The sequence below is a fragment of the Sapajus apella genome, unplaced genomic scaffold, assembly GCF_009761245.1.
Source record: "Sapajus apella isolate SASKATOON/1434 unplaced genomic scaffold, GSC_monkey_1.0 scaffold83, whole genome shotgun sequence".
Taxonomy (NCBI): domain Eukaryota; kingdom Metazoa; phylum Chordata; class Mammalia; order Primates; family Cebidae; genus Sapajus; species Sapajus apella.
In genome coordinates this window covers 651,012-663,677 of record NW_022437023.1, presented here as the reverse complement: position 1 = coordinate 663,677, position 12,666 = coordinate 651,012, and the positions used below count along the sequence as shown (strand labels likewise).

Genomic DNA, 12,666 nt, shown 5'->3' with positions numbered 1-12,666 from the left:
GTCTTCCCAAATCCCGGCACAGCCCTGGACCCGGAGCGCAGGCGTGCGCCCCAGTCCCCCAGCCTCAGGCTTAGTGCCCAGCTCCGCTCGCGGAACTCGAGGCCGGGAGGCAGCCGCGGCTTTCCTCGATGCCCCGACTCCTATGCTCTCGGCCGCCGCCTGGACCAACACAGAACTACAGTTCCCGGGCGGCCTTCCCTCCGCTCAGCCCCGCCGCGCGGCGGGCGAAGGCTGTGTACTCACGCTCCTAGTCCGCAGCCCAGCCTGCCCTTTTTTGGGAGGCGGACCGGGAACACTGAGCTGCTCCGCAGCCCTCCCCACCTCCCTCCCTCTTTCCAGCTGTGGAAACCAGCTGCTGGCAGTGACTTCCAAACATCCCTTTCTCTTTTGAGCCATTTTCCTGCTTTTCCCTTTGGTGCTGAAACCCTGGATTTCAGCCTGGGCGACTCAGGTTCTAGAGGGAAAGTTTGGGGTCTGACTTCACACCAGTCTGTTCTTTCTCCTCTCTTTCAGCTTCATAGATGGTTTCTATTTTCATACAGATTTGCGAATCTGGAGTTTCTGACGACATATCACAAATAACCTGACATTTTTCTCCCCATTTCCAAGGCTGATTCTACATGATTTCTAGACCTCCCTCCCCAATCTATTTTCCTTTTTCTTGTACACCCCTGATAAACAGACACACAGAACTGCAGGTTTCAAAGAGGAAAAAAAGCACATTTGTTGTTGGTAGGATGGTGTGAAGGGGAGGGTTCTTCACCTTCTCCAACACCTTATATAGATGGGATGTTGCGGGCAATAGAAAAGGCAGCAGATGGGGGCGTGTTTTGCCCCACTCTGTACAATATAGAAGAATCTCATATAGATACTTTGTATAAAAGCCACATGTCCTCATTTGTGTCCTCTTGCTGGCTGGCTAGGCTGGGGGTACTGGGGGACAAAGAAGCTGGGGTGATGGGCCAGGACACAGGGATACCCCATGGTCCCCTTCCTCTGGCTGTCCCCTTGCGGGGTCACTTTGGATCCTTGGTGGGAGCATAGCACAGCTCCAGTGGCCGGGACACCTTCCAGAACTTCTCATTCACCAGCTCCAGGGTCAGCGAACCATTCAACGTCTGAGGAGGGAGTAAAAGGGAGAGAGGGGGAAAAGAGAGAAGAAAGTTGCAGAAGATGGAAAAGGAAATGAATGAGAGGCAAAAGGTGACCAAGGGAGGAGGAAAGAAAAAAGGAATAATAAAAAGGATGGGGCAAGAAAGAAGGACATGGATGATGGGAAAGGAGAAAGGACAGAGAAAGAGATGAAGGATGTAGAGAAGAGTGCTGATGAGTCAGACCAGGCTTATGATTCTGTGTGGCCCAGACCACCCTCCCTCTTCTCCCCTCTTCTATCACTGCCCTCAGAAGCTCTCACCGTGAATGCCCCGCCTCCAGGTGCAATGTAGATGGTGTACTGCTTTTCACTGACGCCCTCCAGGCTGGGCAAAGCAGGCTCCTCAGGACCGTCACCTCCTCCGGCACCCCCACCCTCACCACCACCCCCATCAGGTCCTCCAGTGTCAGAGGCACCCCCTCCAGGCCCTCCGGGCTCCCCTGCTTCCTGCTGCTGCCTCCGCTCGAGGGCAATGCGCAGGGCCAAGTACTTGGAGAGATGGTCCACTGTAGCATTCCCAGTTGTCTTCACATACCTGGAGTGGGAGGGAGGACAGGCTTAGTGCCAGGATGCCTCAGATGGGGACTGGAGGTAGAGGCTTTCCAAAATGGCTTCTGGGTTGGGGTGGTATTTTGGGTTTGGGCAAAGCCCACTTCTGATGGAAATCTATGTGATCTTTGGTTTCTCAGTGGTTGGGGAAAGACAGGGCTCCTCACCTTGTCTGGCAGTATTCTCCCTTCTCCACGAGCAGCGGGTGGGGCCGGAACACGAGCTCAATTTCTCCACCTGGCTCTGGGGGGCTGGGGGCCCCAGGAGGGCTTGGGGGGCCCAGGGTTCCCCCTCCTAGAGTCCCTGCCCGGTCACCAGAGTCTTCTGAACCGGCGCCCCCACCCACCCCACCAGTGCCACCTCCCCCTGTCCCTACACTGCTCCCCCCTGCACCCCCTCCACGGGGTCGCTTGGGAGCAGGGCCTGGGGCAGAGTCAGGGGCGGAGTCTGAGCTCACATCTTCTCCATCTCCTTCTCCCTCCCCAGGCTCTCCTTCCCCCCCACTCATCGTTGTGGTCTGATCTGACCCGGGTATCGGCCGCCTCACACGCTGGGCCCTGTAGAAGCAAATGGTTAAGGTTAAAAAACATCCAGGATAAAGGGCTAAGACTTTAAACTTCAGAGAATTAAGACATAGGGAAAATCCTAATGATGATCTTAGCACTAAACACTATGTGCTAAGCACTCTGCACCAATCCCCCCACCTAATACAACGAATCCTGTGATACAGGTAATTATCTCTATTTGATGGCTGAGGAAACTGAAGCTTAGAGAGGTTAAGTAACTGGTTAGTGATCTTAGGCTGTCACCTCTCAAAGTGTGGTAGCAGCACAGACATCCCCTGGGAGCTTGTGAAATGCAGACTCTCAGGCCCAACTCTAGACCTACTGAATCAGAGTTTGCATCTTAAGAAGACCTACAAGTAATTTGGATACACATGAAAGACTGAGGGATACTAGCCTAGAAGGTGATTTAACTTCTAGCAGTATGAATCCAGAGCTGATTCTCAAAATCGCTCTATTGTTTATTGTTCTAACTTCTAGAAAGTCAAGGGGTAAACTATAATTTTCCTTGTTTTTTTTTTTTTGAGACAGGGCCTTGTTCTGTCACCCAGGCTGGAGGGCAGTGGTATGATCATGGCTCACTGCAGCCTCAACTTCCTAGGCTCAAACGATCCTCTTACCTCAGCCTCCCAAGTAGCTAGGACTACAGGCATGTGCCACCACGCCCAGCTGAATTTTTAACTTTTTGTAGAGATGAGGTTTCCCTATGTTACTCAATCTGGTGTCAAACTCCTGGACTCAAGCGATCCTCCCACCCTCACCTCCCAAAGTGCTGGGACTACTGATGTGAGCCACTGTGCCCAGCCCTATATTTTTCTTAAGAATAGCAGTGCCAGTTGCTTACTAGGACTCAAGCGATCCTCCCACAGTGCTGGGATTATGGATGTGAAACACTGTGCCCAGTCCTATATTTTTCTTTAAGAATAGCAGTGCCAGTTGTTTACTAAGAAACTGCAATTTACACCCATGATTTCCAGTCCTAATGAGCAGTCTGTGGGTAGCTCTTAGGATGCTGAAGCTTAGAAGCTAGTAGGCAACAAAGACAGTATCAGGACTCTGACCCACGGACCAATCCCAGCAGTCCCGTTTCTCTCCTGACCCTCACACCTGTGCATGGCCTGCATGCGCAGCCCCTCCTCAATGCTGGAACTCAATGCCTGCTGGTTGTGCAGGCGGCTCAGGCGGATAAGCACTCGGTCTTGATGGGCCTCGTATTCCTCCCGGCTGGGATAGATCTTAGAGATCAGGGCATCGAAGTTGGGGTCTGGCCGTAGGGATCGCTTGGATACCAGCTTCTTTCGGCAGGTAGGACACTCCTTGTTCCTGGGGTAGGAGAAGGGAAGCCCTGATTGGTCAGTCAAGGGAACTGAGCCTAGGCTGAACCAAGACCAATGAGAGGGCCCTAATTTTGTACGCCTTCATCTTATCTCAAACATGTCTTTCCTATTACCCGCTCCGCAGGGCTGTAACAATGCAGTCAGAGCAGAATCTGTGGAGGCACTCCTTGGTGGTCATCGTATTCTTCAGCATGTCCAGGCAGATAGGGCACATGAGTTCCGAATGCAGTGACCGAGGGGAAACAGCAATCTCTGTGCCATCCATTATGGCTTCCTGGAGGTATCAGTAAGTAGAAAGGTGGTGTGGGTTAGGGGAAAGGGGTTTTAGAAACAGCCCATAAAATGAGAATTTTGAGAAATACAGTGAGAGGGCAGAATCTAGATACCCATGTTGGTCTCTACAGGAGACAAAACTCTGAGAAAGAGAAGGACTGATGACTTGGAGAGAATGGAGAAAAGACAGACTTTAGTGTCCATTAACTAACAGTAGGAGCTTTGGAATAGGAGGATCTGACGTGGGTAAGTGGCCTAGGAGTGAGGATGGCACAGATCTGTGGTTGGGCAAGACTATTCAACAAAAATTTTTAAAGTCCTGGTGCTACCTGTATCAGAACCCCATAGAATGCCTGTGAAAAATTCAGATTCTGAGTACCCAATCCACTACTGAATCAGAATGCTGGGGGGCATGACGCTCTACGTTTAATAAAACTCCCAAAGTGAGTCTTATATGCACTGACTTATAACACTGAATGAGGAAGAGGGAAGGTAATTTTTGTTTGTGATCTTTCAAATGAAGATAATAATACTTGCTCCACCTCTCTGGCAGGGCTGTTTTGAGGATTAAATGAGATGAATGCGTAAGTGGCTGTGAAAAGAGTAAGATGATTCAAAGGTAGGGCCATACAGAGCAGAATAGAGCGAATTATGGAAAAGAAGCTGTCTGTGATGGGGTCTGTGGATGGAGGGGTTTGCAGGAGGCGGTAAGCCTGAAAGGGAGAATGCCTGTCACCTGCGGGGTCCGGTGCAGCTCATACAGACTCAGTTCCCACGTTTTGCTGGCATTCTGGGCATTCGCCGGCGTCGTCATGGTGACCGGGCACAGACCCCTGCTAGGGCCGCACAGTCGAGGAGGAGGAGAGGAAGGCTGGGGTCGGGGGAAGGGGAGGAGGGCGTTAGGGGGGCCGCCCCTCGCGCAGACCCCGCCCCTCCAGAAGCGCCCCTCTCCGCCCCCGCCCCCGCCGCCGCCACGCCGGCGCTGCCCCTCACCCGGCTCCAGGCGTTCTCGCTCCCGCCGCCGCCGCGCCTCTCCCTAGGCCCGGGCTCCTGGGCCAAGTTCGCTCGGTCCGCAACCGCTGCTCAGACAGCAGCTCCCGCCACCGCAGCCGCCATGGCCCGGGCGCTGGGGCCCTACGTCACTTCCGCCTGCTCCCCCACTCCACCCGCCACCCCCCCCGCCGGCGGAGACGTCACCCGCCATTCGCGGCGCGGGTGGGACGGGACGTGGACGCCGAAGTTCCCCCGCCCACGCGATGGGCTCACCCGGCGTGAGGATCCTGCGTCCCGGGAGTTGTGCGCCACGTGGGGACCACGGTCTCCGCCCCCGGCCCAGCACCGTCTCGCGGTCAACAATCTCAGCCTGGGTTCCCTTCCAGAGGCCCCCACCCGGGGCCTCCGCTCCGGGGGGCGGGGCCTGGAATCTTTGGGACCCCTGGAGGGGACCGAGGGCTCGTGAAAAGGGCCACCTCCCCCACTCTGCGTACCCTGGCGGCTCTGGGGATCAACCCCCTTCACTTCTCCGTAATCCTCATTCCAGGATCCCGGGGAAAAAGGCTGCAAAACATCCTCCGCCCCTTTAGTCCTCTAGTCCTGAGAACACAACTAGGTCCCGAAGTGCTCAGGATTCCCCTTACCACCCAGGGGACTCGCTGCACCCTCCGCTTTGGTTCTCCCTAGACCCTCCGACCCGCTCTCCCCCTCGAGGTTTGGGGGCAGCGGCTCGGGACGTCCAGACTCAACTCTCGGCCGGAGCCATAGACTCGAGAATTGCGTTTGGACAATCAGGAGCCGCGGCCCGGGGCGGGGCAGGGAGAGAGGCGCACCGGAGGAACCGGGGAATGGAGACACCACGCGGAAGCAGGGATACACACAAGATGGGGCCCCCATTGGGGAGGGGGTGTGCGCGTGTGGGTGGGGTACACAGGGGCAGAATGTCTGGAGTGGGAAGTGGGCAGAAGCCTCTTCCAGAACTCTAGAGTAAACGAAGGGGATGCGGAGGAAAGAGAAGGGGAAGGGGCAGTGCGATTCCCAATGAGGGCAGGGAATGAGAGGGATATGGGGCGGGGGTTGGGGGAAGAGACCGTGCTGGGCGTCCTGTCCTCGTCAGTGCTGAGGCTCCCGGACTTGGGCTGCGGCTGCCAGGGGGTGGCCTGTCTCTGGGACAAGCCAGCAGTGGGTGCCCTCGCCCCCCACCCCAGTTGCCCCCTACTTCCCTGTCTTCTCCTTCAGTCCGTGGCCAGTCCTTATGTGGGCGCCAGAGTCGATTAGCGCAGACCCCCTCCCCTTCCTCCTCCTCTTCCCAGCCCCCTCCCTCCTGTTCTCTCCAGCCCCTTTCATCGGCTGGTTCATTCCCCTAATCCTGGCCCCCTCCCCTAATCCCCCCCATCCGACCCCAGGCCGGCTGCAGCTATTGTAAGGTGGAGAGAAAGGGGAGGGGGGACTCACAGAAAGGAGAGGGGTGGGGGAGGGCCACCTGTTCCAAGACCCCCTTCCAAGGCCAGACTGGACACCAGGATGGGGCCATGAACAAATTACCCTTGGGGACCATAGGACCCAGGGAGCTGGGGGGAGGGAACTGGTGCTGCAGAACCAGTGGAAGGGGGTGACGAAGAAACCCCTCCCTCCAAAAAGACCCAGAGTGTCACGCATACACAGTGACACACACTCTTTCCTCTCACACCCGGCGGCGGAGGTTGCCCTGGGAGACCAAGCAGTGAAAGGGAACAATCCTTCGGGAAAGGGAAAGGAGGGGGAAGTGGGGAAGGGTCTGAGGGCTTGGACACAAGAAGAACCGGAGGTGGCAGGGAAGAGGATTTGAAATTTATTAGGGTCACAAGCACCCCTGCTTCCCATATTCAGCATTCCTGAGCCATACACTGCCACCCCTTTTGTAGCCTGGGAACTTAGAGTCCTCATCAGCAGGAGGCCGGGCAGAGTGGTGGGGGGGGTGAGCAGAGTCCAGGGTCCTTGAGGCAGTTACATGAAAAGACCTCCTGGGAGGGGCAGAAACATTTGGACAGATGCATGGGTGGAGAGACAAATGGGCTGGGGGGGTGCCCACTTCTATCCCTGCCCTTGGGAACCTCTGCCCTTTCCAGTGGCTCCAGACTCCCCTTACTTGCTTTCTCATATAGTCTGGGTTCCAATTCTCTGCCCTCTCCCTCCCCATGTTGGCCTCATACCAGTGACTTCCACTGAGGCCCCTGTGATGTATCCACTATCTTCAGATGCCAAGAATGCGACCACATCTGCCACATCTATGAGAATGGTGGAGAGAGGGCAGAATCCTGCTCACTCCCATAGACCCAAAATAGCCAAAATCTCTCACCGAAGACCCCCCCACAAACCCCAACACAGACACAAACCACCAGTCCCCTAAAAAATCCCAAAACCTTGGGATCTCTTCATTCAGGCCCCCTTCCCAGGGACTCCTCTCCATTTGGTGCTCACCCTCAGGGTCTCCCCAGTGTCCCATTGGGATCATTCCAGTAATCTGTAAGGAAATATTCATACGCAGGTGAAAGCCACTTTTATAAATTTTTTTGAAGACTAAGTCTGTGACCCTTTTTTGTCTTCATTCCTCATATGTTTATTGAATACTTAATGTTTGCCAGGAATTGTGCCCAGTATTCTCTTCTGGGAAGCCCAGATTGAGTCTCTGAATGATTCTGCCCTCCACCCACAGCCTCCTACCTTGTCCATCACTTTCTGTGGCACTTTCTGTGTCATGGGTGTTGCAATGAACCCTGGAAGGACAGCGTTACAGCGGATCCCATGTCTGTGGGAAGGAGAGTGGCTGCTGATTCTGGAGAGGACTGAATGCTGGTCCCTCCCTTAGACCCCCCAAGGTGCTCTCCAGTGCCCTCACGCATCTGACCAACCGTCCAAGCTCTTGGGCTGCAGTCTGGGTCAGCCCAATCACTCCAGCCTTGGATGCTGCATAGTTTGTCTGTCCCATGTTCCCCACCTATAGGTGGTGAGTCAGGGATGTGGAATGAGCCAGCAGTCTCAAGGAGGGGTTCTCCTTTCTATGACACTTGGCTGGCTGACCTCGTCCAACTCAACCTGACCTTTCCTACGATGCTACTGATGTTGATGATGGAACCACGGCAACCACTGGACACTAGGGCTTGGCCTGCAGCCTGAGTGACTAGGAAGGTGCCCTGGTGGGAAAGGGTAACAAGGGAGAAAAGATCAGCTGGGATGACAGCTCTCCTCCGACTCGCCCCCCCGGACTAAGGGGGCCAAAAGTCGCAGGTTCAGAGATCACCACCTTGAGATTGACAGCTATGACTTTGTCCCAGTCATCCTCAGACATGTGCAGCAGAAACTCATCCCGGGTGATGCCCGCACAGGACACAACGACAGATGGTGGGCGAGAAAAGCAGGCCTATGGGAGGGGGAGGTTATGCATCAAAAAAACCCCACAAAGAGCCGGGGCAATGGAAGCAATATTAGAGCTTTAAAGGGAGAAGGTGGCCTGGCGTTCACCTGCACTTGTTCCAGCAGGCGTCTGGCGGCACTGGCCTCAGACACGTCAGCCTGGAAGGCAGCGTGGTTCCCTCGGGGCGGCCCCTCCTTGCTCCCTGGCTGGCCCAGCAGCCGCACTGTCTCCTGTGCCGCTGCCCCGTCCAGGTCGCAGGCGGCTACGGTGGCCCCCTCTCCGGCCAGCCGCACACTGACCGCCCGGCCGATGCCGCTCCCCGCACCTGAGGTAGGACAGAACACGCCGGGACCAGGCAAGGGGAGGAGAGGGCAGGGATCAGAGGTCACAGGGCAAAAAGTTAGTAAAATGTGGAAAAGGGGCCAGAGATTACAGCGGCCGCGGACTCCAAGGACACGCCCCTGACATCACTCCAACACCCCAAACCATCCCGGGAGAGCACCCCCTCAACCTGTGACCAAAGCCAGTGCAGAGCAGAGCCGGTGCTGGAGCTGAGACGCCATGGCCGACTGCGGGTGGGTGGGAACCCCAGCACTAAGCCAATCCTAGTGCAGAGGGGGCGTGGCTCACGCAAAGCCGGGGCCAATCGAAGCCCCGCCAGCCTTAGGCCATCTGCGGCCACCAGCGCTGGCCGACCTCCCACCGCGGGGGCGTGGCCAGACACTGCTGTTCGGGGGCCAACGGTGTGGGGAGGACAAGGGGCCCCATTCCCCCCAAAAAGACAAAGACTTCATGTGGGGCGGAAGATCTGAGGACTTTATTTCCGGTCACCACCCCTCTTCCCCCTCTATTCAAACACAGTGATATAAAAGAAATAGAAACAAAAATTCAGGCCGTGAGATTACCAACTAACCCTCTCCCACCCCCCATCCCCCAAATCACTCCCAAATCAGGACACATGATTGATGTTTATGTTTATTCCCCGACTATTCCTGTTACCCTCTCTGTCCAGGACTCTGGTCTTCCCTGAAGCCTCCACCAACTGGTGGGAGAAAGGGAAGTGGACTTTGCAGAACTTTCTGTGTAGCAACTTGGTTCTCTCAGAACAGGTGGAGTAAGGGACACCAAGTAGGCTGCCATCATCCCCTCTCCCTTCCAGCCTTCTTCATGGCCCCATTTAGACCTCCAAATGCAACAACATGGTCAGGCGGTGCCCAACACTATGTTCCCTCTGGCCTCTCATTCTCACCTCTACCGCCTCTGTAAGACTGCCAGCCCTTGAAGGCCCTAATGCCAAAGTAACCATTTTCTCAGGCTACAGTTCCTTCCTTTGGTGGATGTCCCTGGCCAGGGCCCCCAACCTCCACACACCCCTGACCTGGAGTAAGGGGTAGAGGTTTGGGGCAGGGGTAGTTTATCCCACCCCTCACTCGAGGTGGGCAATCAGCACCATCATGACAACTCCCCCCAGCAGCCCCAGCACCTCCAGAAATGACTGCAATGGTGATGCCTCCCTCAGCAGCTCTGGCAACACAGACACTGTTGCCACGTAGATAAAGCCACCTGCAGTAAACGGCAGGACCCAGCCAGGACCTGCACCACCTGCAACTTCACTGCCCACTGTTCCTCCTTCAGCGAGAAGAGCACAGGCAGTGCCTGCCAGTGCCCCTACTGCTGTCAGTAGTTGCAGACGCATCGCCTGATGGGCAGAAAAGAGAAAGAGACACTCACCAACAGCTAAAGATTATCAGTGGGTTTAGAAGTGGCTGGTGGGATATTGGTATAAGGGACATGGATTTGGAAACTAAACATCAAAGTAAAAAGGGGGAGGAATAGACAATTTCTGAAAAAAATCTTAGAGATCAGAGATCCTTTCCACAGACTTTCTGATTGAGTAGGTATGTGTGTGTAAGACTTCACTAAACCATTCAGATTGTTTATAGACCTTAGTTTAAGAAATACTGAGCTAAAGGACAAAGAAACCAGAACTTCTTCCTGCTCATTTCTAGGAGACTTGTCAATGATAGCATGAATTGTTTGGAACTAATAAGAGGCTGTTTTGGGTTTAGGGTGAGTGAGCAGAAACAAAGGGTTTGAGGCAGCCGTGTTCGGCAGACATCACCAACCTGCTTTTTGCTGCAGCCAGACTGGACCAAGATGGCAAAGTCTCCAACCTCATGGGGCACTTCGTGTAGCAGGACAGTCATTGTGGTCAGGATCCCTAGTCCCCGACCCCCTCGAAAGGAAGCCCCAATGGCCAGACCATCAGTGAAGTTGTGTGCCAAGTCAGCAGCCAGATTCAGGTATCCCGACACACGCAGATCTTGTACAGGACAAGAAGAGAAAATGATCAGAGGCCTCCATCACCACTTGTTCCAATCTTGGTCAGCTGTCCTCACATGTCCCCTCAGAGACCACTTCACACCCAGTCCCTTAGTGTTTCCCAGACACCTGCCATTATCTACAGCACATATTCCATGTGATTTGTGAGGATGTCCCTTGCCCAAATTTATCACTAACTCTGGCCCTTACCCAAGCCTCTTTTTTCTTCTTCATGCTTCTGAGGTCTCACTGGCCCATCTTTAGGTACTGTGCTCCCTCCTCGCCTCTTCTGGACCCCCCCTGTTTCCTTTTCTTCTTCCTCTGAGCTCTGTTTCTCCTTGGTAGAATGCTCTGAGGGAAGAAAGGAGTTGGTGAGAGTGGAGAACAGATCTTCCAATATGTCCTCCCCCTCCTGAGGGCCATAAGATGAGGAGATTCTGAGGCAGGCAAGTCAGCTTTTGGAAAGTTGTTCCTGGGCTCACCCTGTCTTCCATGTCCATGACTTCCACGTGTGTGACTATGAGCATGTCCATGTCCATGACTGTGTCCATGTCCTCCTTTCACATGTCTCACAAATTTCTCCACGACCAGAAAAGCAACAATTCCACTGAGAACCCACAGTCCCACAGACAGAATGGGGCCCTGGCCTGGGAATAGAAGCATTGAGACATTAAAGGAGATGTGCATTCCAGACTTCTTAAGTGCAGGATGTCAGGAATAGGGAGAAACGGACCTTCCCCAGCACCCCAACTCCTGTCCCCATCTGTCTCTTCCTCACCACTGTGGGAGTGTCCATGTCCAGGTTGCTCCAGAGTGTGGTGAGAATGAGGTTCTGGAAGAAGGGGGGGAAACCAAATGAGGGAATATCTGACCCAAAGGGTGTGTATTCTGGGGGAATATCGGAAGGTCAGGAATCAGAAAGGAGAAAGAACCCTTTTCCCCCAAAGAACAAAATAGGTTAGATTTGAGGTAGAAGTCAGAGGTTACTTACCAAGAGCATGAGGAATGAGGTGCAGGAAGGCGTCTCCCAGGAGCCCACCGGAAGCAAAACTGAGCAAGATCTGAAGTAGAGACCGATGCCGGGGAGAGTTTGACTCCACAGGGATAAGAAAGAGGACAAAAAATGGAGCTGCTGAGATCAGCACTGTGGCCCCCAGTGCCTGGTGAGGGAGAATCAGGGTCAAGTACTGTGGAGTTTCCCAGCAATCCAGAACCAGCCCCTCTCTCTCCCATCCCCTGGAGACTCACATAAGCCCAGAGAGTGACAGCATCCAGGTCCCGCTTGATGCCTGGAGCCCCAGGCTCCCCATAGCCTCCATGGCTATGCTCATGGTCATGTCCATGTCCTCTGTGGTAGAGGCTCTCATGGGAGTGGCCATGGCTATGGCCATGGTGTAAATCCTCATGTGAATGTCCATGGTCGTTACCGTGGGTATGTCCATGCCAGATGCTCTCGTGAGTGTGGCCATGGCCGTGGGCATGGCTGTGTCCATGGTGGAAATCTTCATGTGAGTGCCTGTGGCTGTGGCCATGGAAGTCCTCTTGCAGATCGTCGTGCAGGTCATCATAACCCCCGTGTCCAGCCACCGGAAGCCCCAAGGCTGCCCAGGTCAGCAGTCCCACGGCCACCCAGCGGGGGACCCCCAGACCTTTGGCCATCATGCTGACCAGAGGGACAGAGACAGTGACTCCACTTGACTCTCAACTCTATACCTAGACAGGGTCCGCTTTACTCCAATCGCACCCTCTGTCCACCTCTATGGGCCGCTCTTCCATTCCCTTAAGTTCCCACCTACATAGTTCCCAAGACTAGTTCTCTTTATGCCGAACCCCCTCCCGGATGTAGGGCTCTGGGACACTAGTCTTTGACCAGCTACTTTACGGACTCTCTGGGCCCTCGTCTCTATGGCTCATTAGGTGAGGGAATGGCCTGGAAAGGATAGAATGGAAAAACAGAGAATTCTCACCGGCTCCGGGATCCTCTCCTTTCCCGGTTTGCTTGGACGTGGCAGTCCCGCCTTTAGCTCCCGCGAGAACAGGAAGTTCCGTTCCACCTTCGCCCTAATGCCTTTACCAATATGG

General features: G+C 54.8%; 3 protein-coding genes across 5 annotated transcripts; all 3 read right to left on the bottom strand.

The window, feature by feature from the left end:
- Positions 1-699: 699 nt before the first annotated feature.
- RING1 (ring finger protein 1) lies at positions 700-5,677 on the bottom strand. Its single transcript, XM_032253374.1, has 7 exons — positions 4,869-5,677; positions 4,612-4,746; positions 3,716-3,876; positions 3,373-3,588; positions 1,870-2,259; positions 1,415-1,688; positions 700-1,118 (listed from the first exon to the last, which is right to left on the bottom strand). The coding sequence occupies exons 2-7, from the start codon at positions 4,687-4,689 to the stop codon at positions 1,017-1,019; spliced, it is 1,221 nt and encodes a 406-aa protein (XP_032109265.1). The 5' UTR covers positions 4,690-4,746; positions 4,869-5,677; the 3' UTR covers positions 700-1,016.
- Positions 5,678-6,676: 999 nt separating this feature from the next.
- On the bottom strand, positions 6,677-9,051 carry HSD17B8 (hydroxysteroid 17-beta dehydrogenase 8). The gene is made up of 9 exons (XM_032253375.1): positions 8,774-9,051; positions 8,370-8,587; positions 8,152-8,268; positions 7,949-8,041; positions 7,760-7,845; positions 7,572-7,656; positions 7,329-7,371; positions 7,061-7,135; positions 6,677-6,871 (listed from the first exon to the last, which is right to left on the bottom strand). Exons 1-9 carry the CDS (start codon positions 8,823-8,825, stop codon positions 6,855-6,857), a joined length of 786 nt encoding a protein of 261 aa, XP_032109266.1. The 5' UTR covers positions 8,826-9,051; the 3' UTR covers positions 6,677-6,854.
- A 6-nt stretch (positions 9,052-9,057) lies between these two features.
- Positions 9,058-12,659, bottom strand: SLC39A7 (solute carrier family 39 member 7). Of its 3 annotated transcripts, XM_032253370.1 has the most exons (8): positions 12,552-12,659; positions 11,833-12,247; positions 11,576-11,744; positions 11,363-11,416; positions 11,067-11,231; positions 10,795-10,935; positions 10,389-10,585; positions 9,058-9,961 (listed from the first exon to the last, which is right to left on the bottom strand). In XM_032253370.1, the coding sequence occupies exons 2-8, from the start codon at positions 12,244-12,246 to the stop codon at positions 9,689-9,691; spliced, it is 1,413 nt and encodes a 470-aa protein (XP_032109261.1). In that variant the 5' UTR covers position 12,247; positions 12,552-12,659; the 3' UTR covers positions 9,058-9,688. The 3 variants fall into 3 exon arrangements, with proteins under 3 accessions (XP_032109261.1, XP_032109262.1, XP_032109264.1); XM_032253371.1 differs by having other exon boundaries at positions 11,833-12,618; XM_032253373.1 differs by lacking the exons at positions 11,363-11,416; positions 12,552-12,659 and having other exon boundaries at positions 11,833-12,503.
- Between the last annotated feature and the right edge of the window lie 7 nt (positions 12,660-12,666).

Excerpts from the sequence above, each read along its gene's own strand:
- HSD17B8 (XM_032253375.1), bottom strand. The coding sequence starts at position 8,825 with ATGGCGTCTCAGCTCCAGCACCGGCTCTGCTCTGCACTGGCTTTGGTC. Across the intron at positions 8,269-8,369 it reads GCCTGCTGGAACAAGTGCAG|GCCTGCTTTTCTCGCCCACC; the intron begins GTGAACGCCAGG and ends CCCCTCCCATAG. Across the intron at positions 7,372-7,571 it reads CACAGAAAGTGATGGACAAG|ATTACTGGAATGATCCCAAT; the intron begins GTAGGAGGCTGT and ends ATTTCCTTACAG.
- SLC39A7 (XM_032253370.1), bottom strand. The coding sequence starts at position 12,246 with ATGATGGCCAAAGGTCTGGGGGTCCCCCGCTGGGTGGCCGTGGGACTG. Across the intron at positions 11,417-11,575 it reads CCTCATTCCTCATGCTCTTG|AACCTCATTCTCACCACACT; the intron begins GTAAGTAACCTC and ends CCCTTCTTCCAG. Across the intron at positions 9,962-10,388 it reads CTGGCTGCAGCAAAAAGCAG|GCGATGCGTCTGCAACTACT; the intron begins GTTGGTGATGTC and ends TCTGCCCATCAG.
- RING1 (XM_032253374.1), bottom strand. The coding sequence starts at position 4,689 with ATGACGACGCCGGCGAATGCCCAGAATGCCAGCAAAACGTGGGAACTG. Across the intron at positions 3,877-4,611 it reads AGCTGCACCGGACCCCGCAG|GAAGCCATAATGGATGGCAC; the intron begins GTGACAGGCATT and ends TGATACCTCCAG. Across the intron at positions 1,689-1,869 it reads GGAGAATACTGCCAGACAAG|GTATGTGAAGACAACTGGGA; the intron begins GTGAGGAGCCCT and ends CTCCCACTCCAG.